Source organism: Protobothrops mucrosquamatus, unplaced genomic scaffold (assembly GCF_001527695.2).
Source record: "Protobothrops mucrosquamatus isolate PMUCROS unplaced genomic scaffold, P.Mucros_1.0 scaffold1583, whole genome shotgun sequence".
Classification (NCBI taxonomy): domain Eukaryota; kingdom Metazoa; phylum Chordata; class Lepidosauria; order Squamata; family Viperidae; genus Protobothrops; species Protobothrops mucrosquamatus.
Window position 1 is genome coordinate 194716 of NW_015387746.1, and position 20239 is coordinate 214954.

The following is a 20239-nucleotide window of genomic DNA, read 5'->3' on the forward strand; positions in this document are numbered from 1 at the left end:
ATTCCCCAACGTTTTTGGCTGCTGCCTATAATCTTGTGATGATGATGATGATCAAAAACTATGTGACCAAGATTGCCGGTTTGAAACCAAAATAGTTACTGGCACTGATTCAGCGGAAAGACAAAATTACAGGGGAAATGAACCCCTGTACTGTACTTCTATTTGCACGTAAACACAGTAAAACCATTTTTGGGGGGGGAAATGTACTGAAAAGTACTGAGATCGGCAGATTTTTTTTTTAAAACCTAGAGAATGGACTCATTCACTGAAAAAAAACAGGGTCTTTTTTCACTGGGGTATTTCAGCACCTTGAAGAGACATAATCTCAGTAGGGGGGGGCAATTTATAATAAAGCTGAAAAACTAGTTCTGGAAAACATTCTAGATTGCATGAGAAATGTCTTAAGGCCAATCAGCTAGTTGCGTATCTGTTTGGATGCTTTATTCTTTAATAATAATAAGCCCTTTATTATCAAAGTATAACATGTATACAGTGAAATTGCCTGAGCCTCCCTCTGTGCCCCCCTCCTCACCACAAACTCACGGTGACTACAAACCCCCAACTTCATTGATCAGATTTTCACGCCTATTTCCTTCTGATCAGAGCTGCTTGTAACATCCAAGATACCAATACAGCATGGACAGAATAAATCATAAACCATCTACCCCAGTGGTTCTCAACCTTTTTAATGCCGCGACCCCAACTGGTCGTAAATCGAGGATTAAACCGGTCGTAAGTCGAGGACTAAACTGGTTGTAAGTCAAGGACTAAACCGGTTGTAAGTCGAGGACTACCCAACCGGTCGTAAGTCGAGGACTTTCCCTGCCCGGGAGCGCCGCGCATGTGTGGTTCCGCCCCCTGCGCCGGCCGAGGCGTAGCTGGCAAGCAGCAGAGACGGTTGGCACCAGCTGGCCCAGCCCAAGGGAGGTAAGGCACCCGCCGGAAAAGGGGAAAAAAATGGCGGACAAAAAAAATGGCGGACAGCCTTGCTTGGCGACCCCCGTGAAATGGTCGATCAACCCTAAATGGGGTCCCGACCCACAGGTTGAGAACCACTGATCTACCCTAATATAAAATATTGGAATATTTTATATAGCCTTGCTTACATGTCCATGCTTTAAAACAGAAATAGATGGGGGAACAAAAGAGGACTTTCCACCTTCCAGTGGTGTCACTTGCACTCTTCCGATTGAGCAAGGGAAGAAATTGTAGTCCCTGATTGAGTCTTTCTATTCTATACAAATTCCAGGAGTCTTATTGAAGGGAGCAGAATTTACTACCAGCTAAAAACACATCCAATTAAATTGCAAGAATCTTGCAAAGGATTGGAAAAGAAACAGAATAATAGAATAACAGAGTTGGAAGGGACTCTGGAGGTCATCTAGTCCAACCCCCTGCTCAAGCAAGAAACCCTATACCATTTTAGACCAATGGCACTCCAATCTCTTCTTTAAAACTTCCAGTGTTGTAGTGCCCACAATTTCTGGAGGCAAGCCGCTCCATCACTGGAAGTTTTTAAGAAGAGACTGGACAGCCACTGGTCTGAAATGGTGTAGAGCAGTGGTTCTCAACCTGTGGGTCGGGACCCCATTTGGGGTCGATCGACCATTTCATGGGGGTCGCCAAGCAAGGCTGTCCGCCATTTTTTTTGTCCGCCATTTTTTTGTCCGCCATTTTTTCCCCCTTTTCCGGCGGGTGCCTTACCTCCCTTGGGCTGGGCCAGCTGGTGGTCGGCCTGCTCCGTCTCTGCCGNCGGCGCAGGGGGCGGAACCATGCATGCGCGGGGCTCCCGGGCAGGGAAAGTCCTCGACTTACGACCGGTTGGGTAGTCCTCGACTTACGACCGGTTTAGTCCTCGACTTACGACCGGTTTAGTCCTCGACTTACGACCGGTTTAGTCCTCAGCTTACGACCGGTTGGGGTCGCGGCATTAAAAAGGTTGAGAACCACTGGTGTAGAGTTTCCTGCCTGAGCAGAGGGTTGGACTAGAAGACCTCCAAGGTCCCTTCCAACTCTGTTATTCTGTTAGATATTAAAATAACTTCCAGATGTGTGGCCTTCAATTCCCTGCATTGTCAAAAATCCATGATGGAATTCTAGCCATCTGAAGTCCCCTGGAGATGAAGGAAGAGTTCCCAGAAATGCAAATACATTGTAAACTTTTCAGCTGTCCGAGTACAAAGAATCCTCCGTGCGGATTTTTATATTTTCGCCTCACTACTCCAGAGAGATAGACTTGTGCAAAAAGAAAAAAAACACCCCGCAGCGAAAATTGCGGTGAGTGATATCCTCTGAAAGATTTACCGTAATATACAGCTCCAGTTCTCAAAGATGCAATCCTCTTCAAGTGGATGTTGTTGTTAGTTGCAAAGTCATGTCCGACCCATCGCGACCCCATGGACAACGTTCCTCCAGGCCTTCCTATCCTCTACCATATTCTGGAGTCCATTTAAGCTCATGCCTATTGCTTCAGTGACTCCATCCAGCCACCTCATTCTCTGTCGTCCCCTTCTTCTATTGCCCTCCATCTTTCCCAGCATTAGGCCCTTCTCCAGTGAGTCCTTCCTTCTCATTAGGTGGCCAAAGGACTTGAGTTTCAACTTCAGGATCTGGCCTTCTAAAGAGCAGTCGGGATTGATCTCCTCTAGGACTGACCGGTTGGATTGCCTTGCAGTCCAGAGGACTCGCAGGAGTCTTCTCCAGCACCAGAGTTCAAGGGCCTCCATTCTTTGGCGCTCAGCCTTTCTTATGGTCCAACTTCCACAGCCATACATGGCAACTGGGAAAACCATGGCCTTGACTATACACACTTTTGTTGGCAGGGTGATGTCTCTGCTTTTTAGTATGCTGTCTAGATTTGCCATAGCTTTCCTCCCCAGGAGCAAGCGACTTTTAATTTCTTGGCTGCAGTCCCCATCTGCGGTGATCTTGGAGCCCAGGAAGATAAAATCTGTCACTGCCTCCATTTCTTCCCCATCTATTTGCCAGGAATTGAGAGGGCCGGATGCCATGATCTTGGTTTTCTTAATGATGAGTTTCAACTTCAAGTGGTACCAAGTACTAAACTTCTTACAGAACAATTTGTTACCGTTCAGCTTTTTTCTATCACATTAAAGTTCAAAGGACTTTAATTATTGGGATGTTGTGGTAGAGGAGCTGTGGGCAAAGATGCTTCTTTGTCTCGTTTTAGGCCTGAAGCTAAATGCTTGGTGACTACTTATCTTAGGTTTCTCTTTGCTGAGATCTTTAATCCTGCAGTTGCACGGAGAACACGAATTTATAGCAGGCTTGGTAATTTAGGACCGAGCATAAGGTATAAATCAAAAGTTTGGAATACCTTTCATTTAGAGTGTGGCAAATGTATTCCCTCTTTGAAGCATTAGGTCCGAGTAGAGAGACCATAAGTGGACCTACTTAGACCTCATCTTGATGTGATTTGTGGAACCCTCCCCAGGAAATAATTAAAGAGCAAGGTTCCCCACCCCCATTTTACAAGTTTTATGGGCCTTATTCTATTGTCCAGAAGCCATAAGCAGCACTGGAAAGAGTGAGCCAGTTTGCCTTTTATCTGGACCACATCTACAATGATGATGTTACCTAGATGGATAATGAAATGTCTGCAAGAAAACCACCAAGCTCAGAGAGCACCAAGGACCCCACAGTTATTGGCATCTTCTTCCTTCTCCTCTTCCTCACCTTCACCACCACTACCTCTTCCTCCTCTTCCTCCATTCTACAAATCCAATTCCCATCTATCACTGATGACATTATCTAGTTGGGTCATGAAATGTCTACAAGAAAATCACCAAGCTCAGAGAGCACTAAGAGCCCCCACATTCCTCCCCTCCTCTTCCTCTCCCTTCTATTACTAATGTTGTTCCCTAGTTGGGTCATGAAATGTCTGCAAGAAAACAACCAAGCTCAGAGAGCACCAAGGACCCCACAGTCGTCGTCGTCATCCTCCTCCTCCTCCTCCCCTCCCTTCTATTACTGATGATGTTCCCTAGTTGGGTCATGAAATGTCTGCAAGAAAACAACCGAGCTCAGAGAGCACCAAGGACCACCATAGTCCTCCTCCTCCTCCTCCTCCTCCTCCTCTCCCTTCTATTACTGATGATGTTTCCTAGTTCGGTCATGAAATGTCTGCAAGAAAACAACCAAGCTCAGAGAGCACCAAGGACCCTACAGTCCTCCTCCTCCTCCTCCTCTTCCTCCTCCTCCTCCTCCTCCTCCTCCTCTCCCTTCTATTACTGATGATGTTCCCTAGTTGGGTCATGAAACGTCTGCAAGAAAACAACCAAGCTCAGAGAGCACCAAGGACCCCACCGTTCAACCCCGGGCTACAAATACCCTCCTCTGTCGATTTATCACCGTCTTTTCTCTTGACCAAATGGGACCACGTTTTTTATTATAGTTACTTCAAATCTGTAACCGTTTTGTAGATGGTTTGTTAAACATACCAGGAGAATACTTGAGCAGGTTTTTGGGTTGGGGTGCTGGTTGCAGAGAAATCCTGCTCTTTTAACTAGTGAAAAAAAAAGGAATTACTTCGTTTAGGATAAAAATACATCATTACTGAAAGCACTCAGCTAGTTGGGCTGGTTTTGCTCCTTCATTTTTATTTTTTTTTAAATCAGATTTTATTTAAACTGTCAAAAAGAAGGAGGATATCAAACGAGCCTTAAAGTTGGAGAAACTTTTTTTTCACAAAGCAATTTGCATCCTTAAGGCTCTCTCGACTGCAAATCTTGATCTAAACGGCTTTGGTTAAAAGCACAGGGATCTCCCAGCTGGCTTGCTATGTGCCTTTGAGCATATATGTCTTACAACATGCCAAGTTGCCATGGGAGCACCCTGGCACTCCAACAGGTTTTTATCTTTGGTTAAAAGAGGCTGCTTTCAAGCATTTGTGCATGTTTTTGCAATTATCGGTTCTTGAAACTGGAAGCAAAGGGAGAGATGTTTTAACAAAAGTCTCAACAAACACTCTTCAGATGCGTTTCTGCAATGCTTGGCTGGAGAAACAAATACAGGGAAATCAATTATGGAGTTTGCTCCTGAGAAGGGTGAGCTGGAGGGTAAAACATATAAAGAACAGTTGCAGGAACTGGGTATGCCTAGTTTAATGAAAAGAAGGACTAAGGATGACATGACAGCAGTCTTCCAATATCCGAGGGGCTGCCACAAAGAAGAGGGAGTCAAGCTATTCTCCAAAGCACCCAAAGGCAGGACAAGAAGCAACGGATGGACACTAATTGAGAGAAGCAACCTAGAACCAAGGAGAAATTTCCTGACAGTAAGAACAATTAATCAATGGATGGCTTCATCGTGGTGCTCCATCATGGGAGATTTTTAAGAAAAGATAGGATAGGATAGGATAGGATAGGATAGGAATGTTGAATAGAATAGAATAGGAATGTTGAATAGAATAGAATAGAATAGAATAGAATAGAATAGAATAGAATAGAATAGAATAGAATAGAATAGAATAGAATAGAACTGGAAGGGACTTCCAGGAGGTCTTCTAGTCTAGCCCCCTGCTCAAGCAGGAGAACCTATACCGTCTCAGACAGGTGAATGTCTAGTCTCTAGATGATTCTAACTACTCATAGTACAGATACGACCACGTCCGTACGACCACAACGGAGCTCCAAAATTGCAGTGGAGTGGAATGGAATGGAGTGGAGTGGAGCGGAACAGAACAGAATAGAAGTAGAGTGGAGTGGAGTGGAGTGGAGTGGAATGGAATAGAATAGAATAGAATAGAATAGAATAGAATAGAATAACAGAGTTGGAAGGGACTTTGGAGGTCATCTAGTCCTACCCCCTGCTCAGGCAGGAGTCCCTATAACATTTCGGACAAATGGCTGTCCAGTCTCTTCTTAAAAACATCCAGCATCGGAGCATTCACAGCTTCTGGAGGCAGGTTGTTCCACTGGTTAATTGTTCTCACTGTCAGGAAGTTTCTCCTTAGTTCTAGGTTGCTTCTCTCCTTGATTAGTTTCCACCCATTGCTTCTTGTCCTGCCTTCAGGCACTTTGGAGAATAGCTTGACTCCCTCTTCTTTGGGGCAGCCCCAGAGATACTGGATCACTGCTATCCTGTCCCCCCTCGCCCTTCTCTTCATTAAACTAGACATACCCAATTCCAGCAACCGTTTCTTGTATGTTTTAGCCTCCAGTCCCTTGATCATCTTTGTTGCTCTTCTCTGCACTCTTTCTAGAGTCTCAACATCTTTTTTACATCGTGGTGACCAAAACTGGTCAAATAAACCTCTGCTCTAGGAAAACCCAAATAATTCTAGATCTTAGCTTATCTTAGGGACAAAAGGAGAGTCTTCTCCATGGGGGGGAGGGAAATCCCCCTTACTTTGCTATAATAAAGTGAACACTTTTTAATTTGCACCCAGAAAACTCAAAGGGATGGCTTTGATAAACCCCAGCCCGCAAATGAGATTTCCCTTAACCTATTCTGCAAAGATTAAGAGCATAATTACATTACGCTTACCTTGCTAAGTAATTTAATAGTCACCTCTGCTCTCCCGGTGTAATGTGTGCAGAGATGAATTGAGAGGGGGAAACGGGATTTTTTATACTCGCTGGATTCAGCTAGCGTGAAAACTCCAAAAGCTTCAGTTCTGACTCGCTGATTTCATTCAAGGTGCGTTAAAGGTTCTCCAGGCATCATCCCACAAAGGAGATGAAACAATCCCATGACAACAACACAAATAAAACAGCCGATAAAGCAGTGTTTTTATTGGTTGGAAAGATCGTTATGGAATACACATATTCCACAATAGAGAGTTCAGTTTGATTAAGCCGGAGAATCTTTGAGCGGAAGATGGTTTTTAAGCAGCAGGCAAGAGATTAAAGGGAAGCAATTCAGAAATCCATCCATCAACTTAGCCGTGCTTGGAAATGAAAGAGTCGTTGCTGCTGCTAAAATCTGATAGCAAATCCCATCCTGGGCTTCAACATCTGATTATTAATTGAACTAAGCCAACCATTTAATAGGTCCGAAACAAACATTATATCAAGAAGGCTGTGTTTACTTCATAAACCGATACTCAATTTTGCCATTTCTGATTCACAGTAATTCCTACGGGACTCTCTAAGCTGGCTGAAAACAGCCTGGACCACAAATAGCTTAGGCTACGATGCAAAATTGCCCTTAATCCCCCAATTACATCTCGTTGGACAATATCCACAGAAAAGATCTACTTTTCACTTGCAGAGGCTAAGCGGATTTAAAAATCCATTTATCACTTTTTAGAGGAGCAGATGGGAGCTGGGGCAAGCTTAACTAACAGAATAAAAGAGTTGGAAGGGACCTCAGAGGTCTTCTAGTCCAACCCCCTGCTCAAGCAGGAAACCCTATCATTTCAGACAAATGGCTGTCCAGTCTCTTCTTAAAAACCTCCAGTGATGGAGCACACATAACTTCTGAAGGCAATTTGTTCCACTGATTATTGTTCTAACTGTCAGGAAATTTCTCCTTAGTTCTAGGTTGCTTCTCTCCTTGATTAGTTTCCATCCGTTGCTTCTTGTCCTGCCTTCAGTTGCTTTGGAAAATAGCTNGAAAACAACCAAGCTCAGAGAGCACCAAGGACCCTACAGTCCTCCTCCTCCTCCTCCTCTTCCTCCTCCTCCTCCTCCTCCTCCTCCTCTCCCTTCTATTACTGATGATGTTCCCTAGTTGGGTCATAAAATGTCTGCAAGAAAACAACCAAGCTCAGAGAGCACCAAGGACCCCACCGTTCAACGCCGAGCTACAAATTTCCTCCTCTATCATTGTCTTTTCTCTTGACCAAATGGGACCAAGTTTTTTATTATAGTTACCGGTACTTCAATTCTGTAACCGTTTTGCAGATGGTTTGTTAAATATACCGGGAGAATACTTGAGCAGGTTTTGGGTTGGGATGCTGGTTGCAGTGAAATCCTGCTCTTTTAACTAGTGAAAAAAAAGGAATTACTTCGTTTAGGATAAAAATACATCGTTATTGAAAGCACTCAGCTAGTTGGGCTAGTTTTGTTCCTTCTTCATTTTTTTTAAAATCAGATTTTATTTAAACTGTCAAAAAGAAGGAGGATATCAAACAAGCTTTAAAGTTGGTGGAACTTTTTTTTCACAAAGCAATTTGCATCCTTAAGGCTCTCTCGGCTGAAATCTTGATCTAAACTGCTTTGGTTAAAATCACAGGGATCTCCCAGCTGGCTTGCTATGTGCCTTCGAGCATATATGTCTTACAACATGCCAAGTTGCCATGGGAGCACCCTGGCACTCCAACGGGTTTTTATCTTTGGTTAAAAGAGGCTGCTTTCAAGCATTTGTGCATGTTTTTGCAATTATCGGTTCTTGAAACTGGAAGCAAAGGGAGAGATGTTTTAACAAAAGTCTCTACAAGCACTCTTCAGATGCGTTTCTGCAATGCTTGGCTGGAGAAACAAATACAGGGAAATCAATTATGGAGTTTGCTCCTGAGAAGGGTGAGCTGGAGGGTAAAACATATAAAGAACAGTTGCAGGAACTGGGTATGCCTAGTTTAATGAAAAGAAGGACTAAGGATGACATGACAGCAGTCTTCCAATATCTGAGGGGCTGCCACAAAGAAGAGGCAGTCAAGCTATTTTCCAAAGCAACTGAAGCAGGACAAGAAGCAACGGATGGAGACTAATTGAGAGAAGCAACCTAGAACCAAGGAGAAATTTCCTGATAGTGAGAACAATTAATCAATGGATGGCTTCATCGTGGTGCTCCATCATGGGAGATTTTTAAGAAAAGATAGAATAGAATAGAATAGAATAGAATAGAATAGAATAGAATAGAATAGAATAGAATAGAATAGAATAGAAATGTTGAATCGAATCGAATCGAATCGAATCGAATAGAATAGAATAGAATAGAAATGTTGAATCGAATAGAATCGAATAGAATAGAATAGAATAGAATAGAATAGGAATGTTGAATAGAATAGAATAGAATAGAATAGAATAGAATAGAATAGAATAGAATAGAATAGAATAGAACTGGAAGGGACTTTGGAGGTCTTCTAATCTAGCCCCCTGCTCAAGCAGGAGAACCTACTGTCTCAGACAGGTGAATGTCTAGTCTCTGGATGATTCTAACTACTCATAGTACAGATACGACCACATCCTTACGACTACAACGGAGCCCCAAAATTGGAGTGGACTGGAATGGAATGGAGTGGAGTGGAGTGGAGCGGAAAAGAACGGAACGGAACGGAACGGAAAAGAACAGAACAAAAAGAACAGAACAGAACAGAACAGAATAGAAGTAGAGTGGAGTGGAATGGAGTGGAGTGGAATGGAATGGAATGGAATGGAATGGAATAGAATAGAATAGAATAGAATAGAATAGAATAGCAGAGTTGGAAGGGACTTTGGAGGTCATCTAGTCCTACCCCCTGCTCAGGCAGGAGTCCCTATAACATTTCGGACAAATGGCTGTCCAGTCTCTTCTTAAAAACATCCAGCGTCGGAGCATTCACAGCTTCTGGAGGCAGGTTGTTCCACTGGTTAATTGTTCTCACTGTCAGGAAGTTTCTCCTTAGTTCCAGGTTGCTTCTCTCCTTGATTAGTTTCCATCCGTTGCTTCTTGTCCTGCCTTCAGGCGCTTTGGAGAATAGCTTGACTCCCTCTTCTTTATGGCAGCCCCTGAGATACTGGAACACTGCTATCCTGTCCCCCCTTGTCCTTCTCTTCATTAAACTAGACATCCCCAATTCCAGCAACCATTCCTTGTAAGTTTTAGCCTCCAGTCCCCTAATCATCTTTGTTGCTCTTCTCTGTACTCTTTCTAGAGTCTCAGCATCTTTTTTACATCGTGGTGACCAAAACTGGTCAAATAAACCTCTGCTCTAGGAAAACCCAAATAATTCTAGATCTTAGCTTAGCTTAGGGACAAAAGGAGAGTCTTTTCCATGGGGGGGGAGGGAAATCCCCCTTACTTTGCTATAATAAAGTGAACACTTTTTAATTTGCACCCAGCAAACTCAAAGGGATGGCTTTGATAAACCCCAGCCCGCAAATGAGATTTCCCTTAACCTATTCTGCAAAGATTAAGAGCATAATTACATTACGCTTACCTTGCTAAGTAATTTAATAGTCACCTCTGCTCTCCCGGTCTAATGTGTGCAGAGATGAATTGAGAGGGGGAAACGGGAGTTTTTATACTCGCTGGATTCAGCTAGCATGAAAACTCCAAAAGCTTCAGTTCTGACTCGCTGATTTCATTCAAGGTGCGTTAAAGGTTCTCCAGGCATCATCCCACAAAGGAGATGAAACAATCCCATGACAACAACACAAATGAAACAGCAGATAAAGCGGTGTTTTTATTGGTTGGAAAGATCGTTATGGAATACACATATTCCACAATAGAGAGTTCCGTTTGATTAAGCCGGAGAATCTTTGAGCTGAAGATGGTTTTTAAGCAGCAGGCAAGAGATTAAAGGGAAGCAATTCAGAAATCCATCCATCAACTTAGCCGTGCTTGGAAATGAAAGAGTCGTTGCTGCTGCTAAAATCTGATAGCAAATCCCATCCTGGGCTTCAACATCTGATTATTAATTGAACTAAGCCAACCATTTAATAGGTCCGAAACAAACATTATATCAAGAAGGCTGTGTTTACTTCATAAACCAATACTCAATTTTGCCATTTCTGATTCACAGTAATTCCTACGGGACTCTCTGGGCTGGCTGAAAACAGCCTGGACCACAAATAGCTTAGGCTACAATGCAAAATTGCCCTTAATCCCCCAATTACATCTCGTTGGACAATATCCACAGAAAAGATCTACTTTTCACTTGCAGAGGCTAAGCGGATTTAAAAATCCATTTATCACTTTTTAGAGGAGCAGATGGGAGCTAGGGCAAGCTTAACTAACAGAATAACAGCATTGGAAGGGACCTTGGAGGTCTTCTAGTCCAACCCCCTGCTCAAGCAGGAGACCCTATGCGTAAAGTCTGTTTACCGACAGGTCAGAGAAGAATTTTTGGAGGTCACTACCTCGTGTGTATTGAAGACTTCCGTTAAACAAGGTGACTAATAACAAGATTGACAGTCCTTTAAAGAGGAATCAAGATCCAACGAAGAGAGGAACTAATCAAAGGTAGGCAACGAAGAACAGGACGGAAGTCAACGAAACCTTTTATCGATGACTCCCTCTTCTTTGGGGCAGCCCCTCAAATATTGGAAGACTGCTATCATGTCCCCCCTTGTCCTTCTTTTCATTAAACTAGACATACCCAATTCCAGCAACTGTTCTTCATGTTTTAGCCTCCAGTCTCCTAATCATCTTTGTTGCTCTTCTCTGTACTCTTTCTAGAGTCTCAGGTTTGTATGTATTTTTACATTGTGATGACCAAACCTGGTCAGTGTGGCCTTACCAAGGCATTATAAAGTGGTATTAACACTCCACATGATCTATATATATCAGACTTTCGGAATATGCATTGATCTCTGTCATTGCAGTGCTGATTCTTATTTTTGTGCGTTCAGTGTGCAAAATTAGCGGAGGCTTTTCAGGGTGCACAATCCTCTGTTTGCAAAACACAGTTTTCTTCATTTTTATTTTATTTCCCCCCAGCCGGTGCTTTGACTTCTGTCTGATCTCGTTGAGTTTTCTTGTTAAAAAAGATTCTTCCAAGCAGTACCATAGGGTGATTATGTTGACGAGATTACTTAATTCTAATTTCTCTTCCCTGGAGGGGTCTCCATTTTTAGGCCTTATGCAAATGCCTGTGAGAACTCAAAAGGCAATGGGTCTTTTAAAGGGGGGGCGGCTTTATTTTCAACAAACAGGCGGTCCTCGACTTACGACCACAACTGAGCCCAAAATTTCTGTTGCAAAGCGATATGTTTGTTAAGTGAGTTTTGCTCCCATTTTATGGCCTTTCTTGCCACAGTTGTTAAGTGAATCACTGCAGTTGTTAAGTTAGTAACATGGTTTATTGTCATTTATTCTCCTGTGGGCACTGTTGAAAGAAAAGTCTTCATTGTGGTCCAGTCCAAGCCGGGAATAAACAAAATGGAAGAAGGTTGCAGTTTATTGAAGAGGAGAGCCAGACAGAAAGATGGCTCTGGAAGAAAAGAGAGCAAGCACATGTAGGGAGTGAGTTTTTATACCTTCTTGAGCCTTTTGTTTGGAGTTGTTCCTGTGGCATGCTTTGACCTGTGTGCCTTTGGCATCTGTGGGTTAATCCTATTATGTCCTTCTTGGAGTTTGGATGGAGTATGTAGATTTTAGGTGTCTGTCTTCCTAAGCTTCTAGCTTCAACCTTCCTGATGGTTTACATCTGCATTTCTACAGAGCTGGTTTCTGCTTGGGGAAGGGAGATTTGGGATTATTAAGAAAAAAACTGGGCATGCTTTTCTGCCTCTTTAAGATCCTTTGAGGAAATATATTTTCCTGCCCTTTTAATATTTCCTTCTCTGGGGGGCTGACTTCCCACAGCACAATGGCACATATTAAAAATGAAATTTAGTTGCTTGCTCTCAAAGTGTACACATACATAAGACACATTTAAAAACCATACTATATACAACATATGTACAGACCTACACCTTTACATATAAGTAACATATAAATATTAATCATTGTCCATCTTGAATACATAATGGAAGGAGGAAGCTTTAGAGTTCACAAGATTAACACTGTATGGAAGAAAACTGTGACTGAATCTGGAGGTTCTGCTTCGGATACCATGGAGCCCCCTCCTCCCAGAAGGTAACAAGAAAAACAAGTTGTGAAGAGGGTGTGTAGTGTCCCAGACAATCTTGCGGACCCTGCTCAAGCAATGCTTATGTTCCATGTCCTGGATGGAAGGGAGAGAACTGCCAATGATCTTTTCTGCCGTCCTCACCACTCTCCGCACTGCCTTCCTGTCTGAAGGAGGGATGCTTCCAAACCAGACTGTGATGCTGTATGACAGGATGCTCTCGATCGTCCCCCTGTAGAAAGTGGTCAGGACAGGGGAAGGAAGATGTGCTTTTCTCATGCAACGTAGAAAATGCAGGCGCTGCTGTGCCCGCTGATAGACTCCTGAAATTAGATCAGGGATGTCTAGAAAATGGATTTGTTTTATTTTCACTTGAGATCTTTCAACCCTGTCTCTCGAACGCAAAGCTTTGCCAGCCGTTTGACAGGTGGAACGTTTGAATACAGGACCTCAGCAAAGGAAGAAGGTTGAAAATGAAATTAAAGAAGAAAAAGCCCTCCAAAAAAAGAAAGCAAAAAAAACACAAAAACCACCCCGAAGCCTTCTCATCTAGTTTAAGAAGCTCCAGAGAGCACGGGAGGCAGATTGTCACCCGGAGCAAGTTCTGGCTTGTCTAACAGCCCTTTCTAAGCGTTTTGTTTACATTTCAAAGCCGGGGCTTATCTTGGTTTATAAAAAGAGGTTTGGGTTTGCTTTCCTTCCAGAGACTGGGCCTTTTTGCAAAGTGTCTGGTAAGCATTCTAATGTTAAACGATGTTTACTGGGAGAGAAGAAAAGGAAATGTCACATTCTCTTAGAGATGGATGAAGAGATGACAGTGAAATTCCTCTCCTTTTGACTTCTCCTGGTTGACTGCTCTAAAGGCCTTTGGGAAGCAAAGGATCCCTCGGCTGAAGTCACATCTCTTTCTGCAGCAATTGCGAGCTCCTTCCACCCCTGAGCCGACGGGCGGAGCCTTTTTCACAGACTAGATCCAGCAGTCCAGTCTCCCATGCCTCCGAATTGAGAAGTAACCCTTCCTTTGTGCCCTCCCCATGGGCACAACAGCGATCTTGAGTGCCAGGAAGGAAAGACCTCATCGTAAGGAAGTCACCCCCAAGTAACGTTATTGTCTAGCTCTGAGTCTCTGGATTAGGGATAGTAAGTTTTGCCTACCGCTTGATTGCACTAGGATCTTCTCAATGGCCTGGAGGTTCAAGATGGACATTAATTGCGCTTCAAGTTGCAACTGTGAAACAGAATAACACAGTTGGAAGGGACCTTGGAGGTCTTCTAGTCCATCCCACTGCTCAAACAGGAGACCCTATACCAGTGGTGGCGAACCTATGGCACGGGTGCCAGAGGCGGCACTCGGAGCCCTCTCTGTGGGCACACGTGCCGTTGTCCCAGCCTTGCCTCCACCCGCGACCCCCTCCTCACCAGCAACCCCCCCTGGAGGAGAGTTGCCCACGAGCGTGGCCCACGTGGAGCAGCGCAGCCAAGGACATGGCAGCCAGGCAGCGTAGACAAGACTCTACCCTCACGCCCCAACACGCACAGTTGATGCTGCGGGGTGCGGGCAGAGGGCGTGGCTGCCATGGTGCTGCTGGGCTGCCTGGGCAATCTGCGGTGGGCCCTGGAGGCGGTGAGTGGTCCTGCAAGCATGCAGGGTGGGGCGTTGTGGGGGCAGGGCAGGGGGTGGAGCAGGGCGGGGCAGGGGTGGGGCCAGTTTTTGTGCACTCGGTCTCTAAAAGGTTCGCCATCACTGCCCTATGCCATTCCAGACAAGTGGCTGTCCAATCTCTTCTTTAAAACCTCCAGTGATGGAGCACCCACAACTTCTGGAGGCAATTCATTGCATTGATTGATTGTTCTGACAGGAAATTTCTTCTTAATTCCAGGTTGCTTCTCTCCTTGATTAGTTTCCATCTGTTGCTTCTTGTTCTGCCTTCAGGTGCTTTGGAGAATACGTTCCTCTTCTTTGTGGCAGCCCCTCAAATATCGGAACACTGCTATCATGTCACCCCTAGTCCTACTATCATGTCAACCCTAATCCTTCTTTTCTCTAGACCAGGCATACCCAATTCCTGCAACCGTTCTTCATATGTTTTGGCCTCCATCCCCCTAATCATCTTTGTTGTTCTTCTCTGCACTCTTTCCAGATTCTTTTTTTTGCAACGTTGCCATCAAAACTAGATGCAGTGTTCCAAGTGTATATATCAACACATACCATGTTTATCTGTCAAGATCATTTGCCATTGTAAAGCAGTGTTTTTGAATATGTCAGTGCCAAATAATATTTAAATTTAAGAATAACATTTGGCTCTGTTAGTCCATTTTCCAGAGAAAGTTTCTTATGCAAGATGACTAAATGTTCCGATCTATCTGATGAAAAACTCTAATAATAATAATAACCAGTTGCTCTTTCAGCCAAGCATTTTTCTAAGCTTTTGCTTTTAAAGTTTCTGAGTTTGAATAAATATGGCTCGGAAATTTTCCCAACCATCTCCATATTAAAGAAAAAAAGCTTACTTTTTCATCTCCTTAACAGCCGCTAAATATTTTAATGTTTTAAAGATATTTATAATATCTTATTTTAAAGAACAGAATTAATTTATGGAGTGGCTTGCATTCCACTGATTTGAAAAGATCTACAGCTTTTCTATTTAATGCAGAGTAAACATCACTCAGAGCCATGTTTAAAATGAAACAGGAAAATTTGAATTTAGGACATTATTCCCCAGATAACAACATATTTTGATTTCTGTAGCCTTTCTCTGGAAAATGACTAGAAGGGAAACATGGTCTTAATTATGAGGAGATAAATCTCTCACTGCCCTCAAACATGGGATATAATTAGTGTCACCTTCCATTTCACCACAAAGTTGGTGGAAATTAGATGTTAGGTACACTTTTTGTTTTCAAATGACTTGCTAGTAAGGCTTGTGGCTTTTTTTAAATTTAGTCACAATTTCCGATATGTGTTTAGAAAGCCAATAAAAACAGGATGCTGCCTTATGCTACGTATAATTTTGTGGAGGTGACCACAAGTCGTTCTTCTTCAAGGCTAGCAGATCTTGAAAAGGCTAACCAGTTAACACAAATCTCTGAAGATGTGATGGTGGGTTACTTAATCAGCCATTTCACAGAGCTACAGTTACCTGGCAGAGAAATATCCCATCTATATATCAAAGTAAGTATCTTCTTGTTGTTGTGCCATATCCGTTATCGGACGTTGGTGATCATGTTGGCGATCCTGTTTTTATCAGCAGCCGCACGAAAAAGTGCTGCTGAGTTTTGTCCAAACCAGTCCCTTAGATTTTGAAGCCACGATGTTCTTCTTCTGCCTGGACCTGGTTTGCCTTCAATCTTTCCCTGGAAGATTAAATGGAGTGTGCCATATTTTTCTGGGTGTCGCATCACATGTCTGAAATATTCTAATTTTCGTTTTTTAATTGTCTTGATGATTTCCCTTGACTTTCCCAGGTGGCTTATCACCTCCTCATTTCTAATAAGTATGGAAGGTCTCAATCAACCAAAAATCTAAAGATTTCTCCAGGAAGTAAAAGAAGTTGTGGGAGGACAGCACACACACACCCGCCTTCCTTGAGAAAGAAATATTTTGGGAATATTAAAAGGCAGAATATTGTATTTCCCCAAAGGATCTTAAAGGCAAAAAAGCAGGCCCAGTTTTTCTTAATAGCCCCAAGGAGGAACTAGGCAGGAACCAGGTCTGTAGAAATGCAGATTTGATAATCCTATTCAGGAAGATTGGGGCCAGGAAGCTTGGAGCTGATGAGGTTAGAAAGACAAGGACCTCTGAAATCTACATCCCCCACCCAAACTCTAAAAACATCTTTAGGACATAATAGGATTAACCCACCACCATCAGAATTCCAAAAGGACCTGTTCAAAAGCTCAGGTCAAAGTTCATGCCACAGGAACAGGAAACAACCTCAAACACAAAAAGCCCAAGAAGGTATAAAAACCCACCATTCCCAGCTCCATGTGGTCAGCTTTCCCAGAGCCACGTTCCTTTCTGGCTCTGCTCTTCAATAAACTACAACCTTCTTTCTAAAGCAGTCTCCATTTTGTTTATTCCCAGCTTGGACTGGACCCTGGTGAAGATTTTTCTTTCAACAAAGTCAAACCATTGAAGGAAGGTTTCGGGGGAAAAGAGAAATTTCTTGCTTCTACTGGAATTCCCTATTTCATACCCTCTGTAATGGAATGGAAAGCATTTAAGCGTCTGCCTATCTCTTGCGTTATTGATTCTGTATCTGCCATCTCTTGTTTTAAGTAGGAAAATTACAATAGATTAACAACTGTTGATAAGAAAGACAATAAAGTCTGGTAGTGGACGTGGCAGTACCTGAGGACAGCAGAATGAAAGAGAAAGAACTGGAGAAGATCACAAAATACAAAAACCTGCAAATAGAAATAGAACTGTGGCAAAACAAAGCAAAGGCAGTGCCAATAGTCATAGGGGCCTTGGGTGCAATCCCAAAACATCTGGAGCATCACTTGGACACCTGCGGCATTGACAAAATCACCATTAGTCAATTGCAAAAGGCAGCTTGACTTGGAACAGCTTACATCCAACAATGATACTTTTAACACCACTAAACATCGGCATCTGCCAATCTCAGATCCTTGGAGAAAACTCAGCTGGTAGATAAAAAATGCCAAATCCAGCCTGAACATCTGGCTGACTATATGATCAGCCATAATAATACATATAAATAAATGTATGTTAGCAACTTCCAGGAAGCCAGCATGGTGTGGTGGTTAAGCTCCTGGATTGTGAGCAGGAGAAGCCCAGATATTAGTCCTTTTTATGTATGGAAGCCACCTGGGTGAGCCCTGGGCCAGTCAGTCTTGCTCAATCCAAATCAATATCAAGTTCATTGAGAAGCTGATTGAAGAACAAACCTTCATCACGTCAGTTTTGCTGTAAGAACCACTGAACACAGTGCAAAACTAATGGGCCCTGGAAATCCTGTGGGGAACTGCCGAGAAAAACAATGACATGCCCAGTTACACTGAATTCGGACATACAAATTTAAAGTATCCAAATGTATCTCCCCCCCCCCAGCACCAAGAGATGTTCTTGATTAATTGTAATGTGGAGAAAAGCAAAGTTTTACATTTAGGCAGGAAAAATCAAAGGTTTAAGTACAGATTGGGTGAGACCTGGCTCAAAAACAGCAACTGTGAGAGGGACCTTGGAGTCCTAGTGGACGATCACTTGACTATGAGCCAGCAGTGTGCAGCAGCAGCCAAAAAAGGCTAATACAATCCTGGGTTGTATAAACAGAGGCATAGAATCAAGATCACGCGAAGTATTAGTACCGCTTTATAAAACCCTAGTAAGACCACACCTGGAATGCTGCAGCCAGTTTTGGTCACCATACTACAAAAAAGATGTGGAGACCTTGGAAAAAGTTCAGAGAAGAGCAACTAAAGTGATCAAAGGCCTGGAGACTAAAACATATGAAGAATGGCTGCAGGACTTGGGTTTGGCTAGTCTAAAGAAAAGAAGAAACAGGGGCCACGTGATAGCAGCATTCCAGTATTTAAGGGGCTGCCACAAAGAAGAGGGGGTCAAATTATTCTCCAAAGCACCAGAGGGCAGGACAAGAAACAAGGTTGGAAACTGACCAAAGAGATAAACAACCTGGAATTAAAAAGAAAGTTCCTAACAGTGAGGACAATTAACCAGTGGAATGACTTGCCTCCATAAGTTATGAATGCTCCATCACTGGAGGTTTTTAAGAAGAGACTAGATAGTCACTTGTCTGAAATAGTATAGGTTCTCCTGCTTGAGCAGGGGGCTGGATTAGAAGACCTCCAAGGTCTGTTCCAGCTCTACTCTACTCTACTCTACTCTACTCTACTCTACTCTACTCTACTCTACTCTACTCTACTCTACTCTACTCTACTCTACTCTACTCTACTCTACTCTATTCGCTGGGATGAAGAAATGGAGTAGAGAAAAAAACATGCCCTGAGGTCATGTTGACATTGAATGGGAGGGTGACATCATTGGTTTTTGTCTTCCAGGAACTGTTGCCAACCTATAATTGTGACAAAGCAATGGGGCTGGGAATGGGTTTGGTTGGTTGGAGAATGGATCAAAATCTCTTTCTAAAAGGATTGAAAATTGCATCCTTCTGTCTGCATTGCAGGACCAGGTATGTTCCTCTAAAAGGAAATATTTGGAGATGCTACTGTTTTTCAGTTTAAAGACCTATTTTCTCGTTCTTGTGGACCTCTCATGAAGCATCTGGAGAAGTGTACGAGAACCTACAAGACATACCGTTTATAAACAAAAAACAAAAAATTGCCAGCTGCTGGTAAATGAGACTTGCAACTTTGTCTGGAACCTCATCACTTTCTGTGGCTTAAGGGAGATACAATCTTTCAGCTGCATTGAATTCTGCTTTATGTCTTTTGACATTTAAAATGCGTTTGGCGGGCCCACCTTGGCATCCCCGGGACAGTTGCTAATGGAAGAGGCAGACGGAACCTCTTAAAAAAAAAACTGGACCGCACTTAGCTGGAGGACGTTTCCAAATATTCACTCCAAATAATTGTCTTTTCCTGCTAGTTCTCAGTAGCAGCAAGTTCCACGGCTTCCTGATTCTGGCTTCCTTTCTTGTTTTTCCAAATTCTCAGCAGGTTAAAAAGGCAAAGTAAATAGTGCCCAGAATAAGATCAAGTCGAACAGATGCTCGTGGTAGCTGGGATTTTGAGTCCAGCAGAATCCCAGGGTTTTTTTTTTCCTCCTGGTGCACATCTGGAACTGTACACTATGCCTGTTGCTGTTTTGACTCTTGCATCCATCTTTCTTTTCTAAGATGTCTCCAGTTACCCAACAGTTCACTGAAAGAGTAAACAAGCCTATGTTTTCTTTGAAATAGATGTATCAAGATGAATTCCCCTTGGGCAATCATACAAGTAAAATGAAAGCCAGGTCTGCAAAGGTTTGACTGGACATTTGCGTTGGGTTTTCTTGTCCCAAAGGTGAACTGAAGAAGCTTCTTGGATGAAAGGTGAAACATTTTCAAGGGGAAAAAACAAACAAGAAAGTCCAATTGCCTTTTGAAAAAAAACACCTTTGAGACAACCATGACCTGGATGACTGAGAATTTTCATAGACATTTGGGTGTTCTTGTATTTTTTATGGTGGCCCTCCACAGCTTCATTGTTGTTGTTGTTAGTTGCAAAATTGTGTCCGACCCATCGCGACCCCATGGACAATGTTCCTCCAGGCTTTCCTGTCCTCTACCATCTTCTGGAGTCCATTTAAGCTCATGCCTACTGTTAAGTCCGGAGAATAATGGCGCTTGAGACGAAGCATTTCTAACAAGTCTTTATTCTCTGCTTCCAATCTACGAACAACCCGAGCAGAGGCACGCAGGCCTCTATTTATACCTTCTGATCCCCGGGCAAATCCAACCAATCACAAGGCGGTCTTTTCCCGCCTTGCGCATGCGCGCAAGGCCGGCGCCACTCAGT

At 43.2% G+C, this 20239-nt stretch overlaps 1 protein-coding gene across 1 annotated transcript in view; it reads right to left on the reverse strand.

The window, feature by feature from the left end:
- Positions 1-4976: 4976 nt before the first annotated feature.
- The window catches only part of LOC107293322 (coiled-coil domain-containing protein 3-like), a 28314-nt gene continuing 13051 nt past the window's right edge, over positions 4977-20239 (reverse strand). Inside the window, exon 3 of the mRNA XM_015822471.1 lies at positions 4977-5015. Coding sequence (XP_015677957.1) covers positions 4977-5015 — 39 coding nt within the window. The remainder of the gene's footprint in view (positions 5016-20239) is intronic.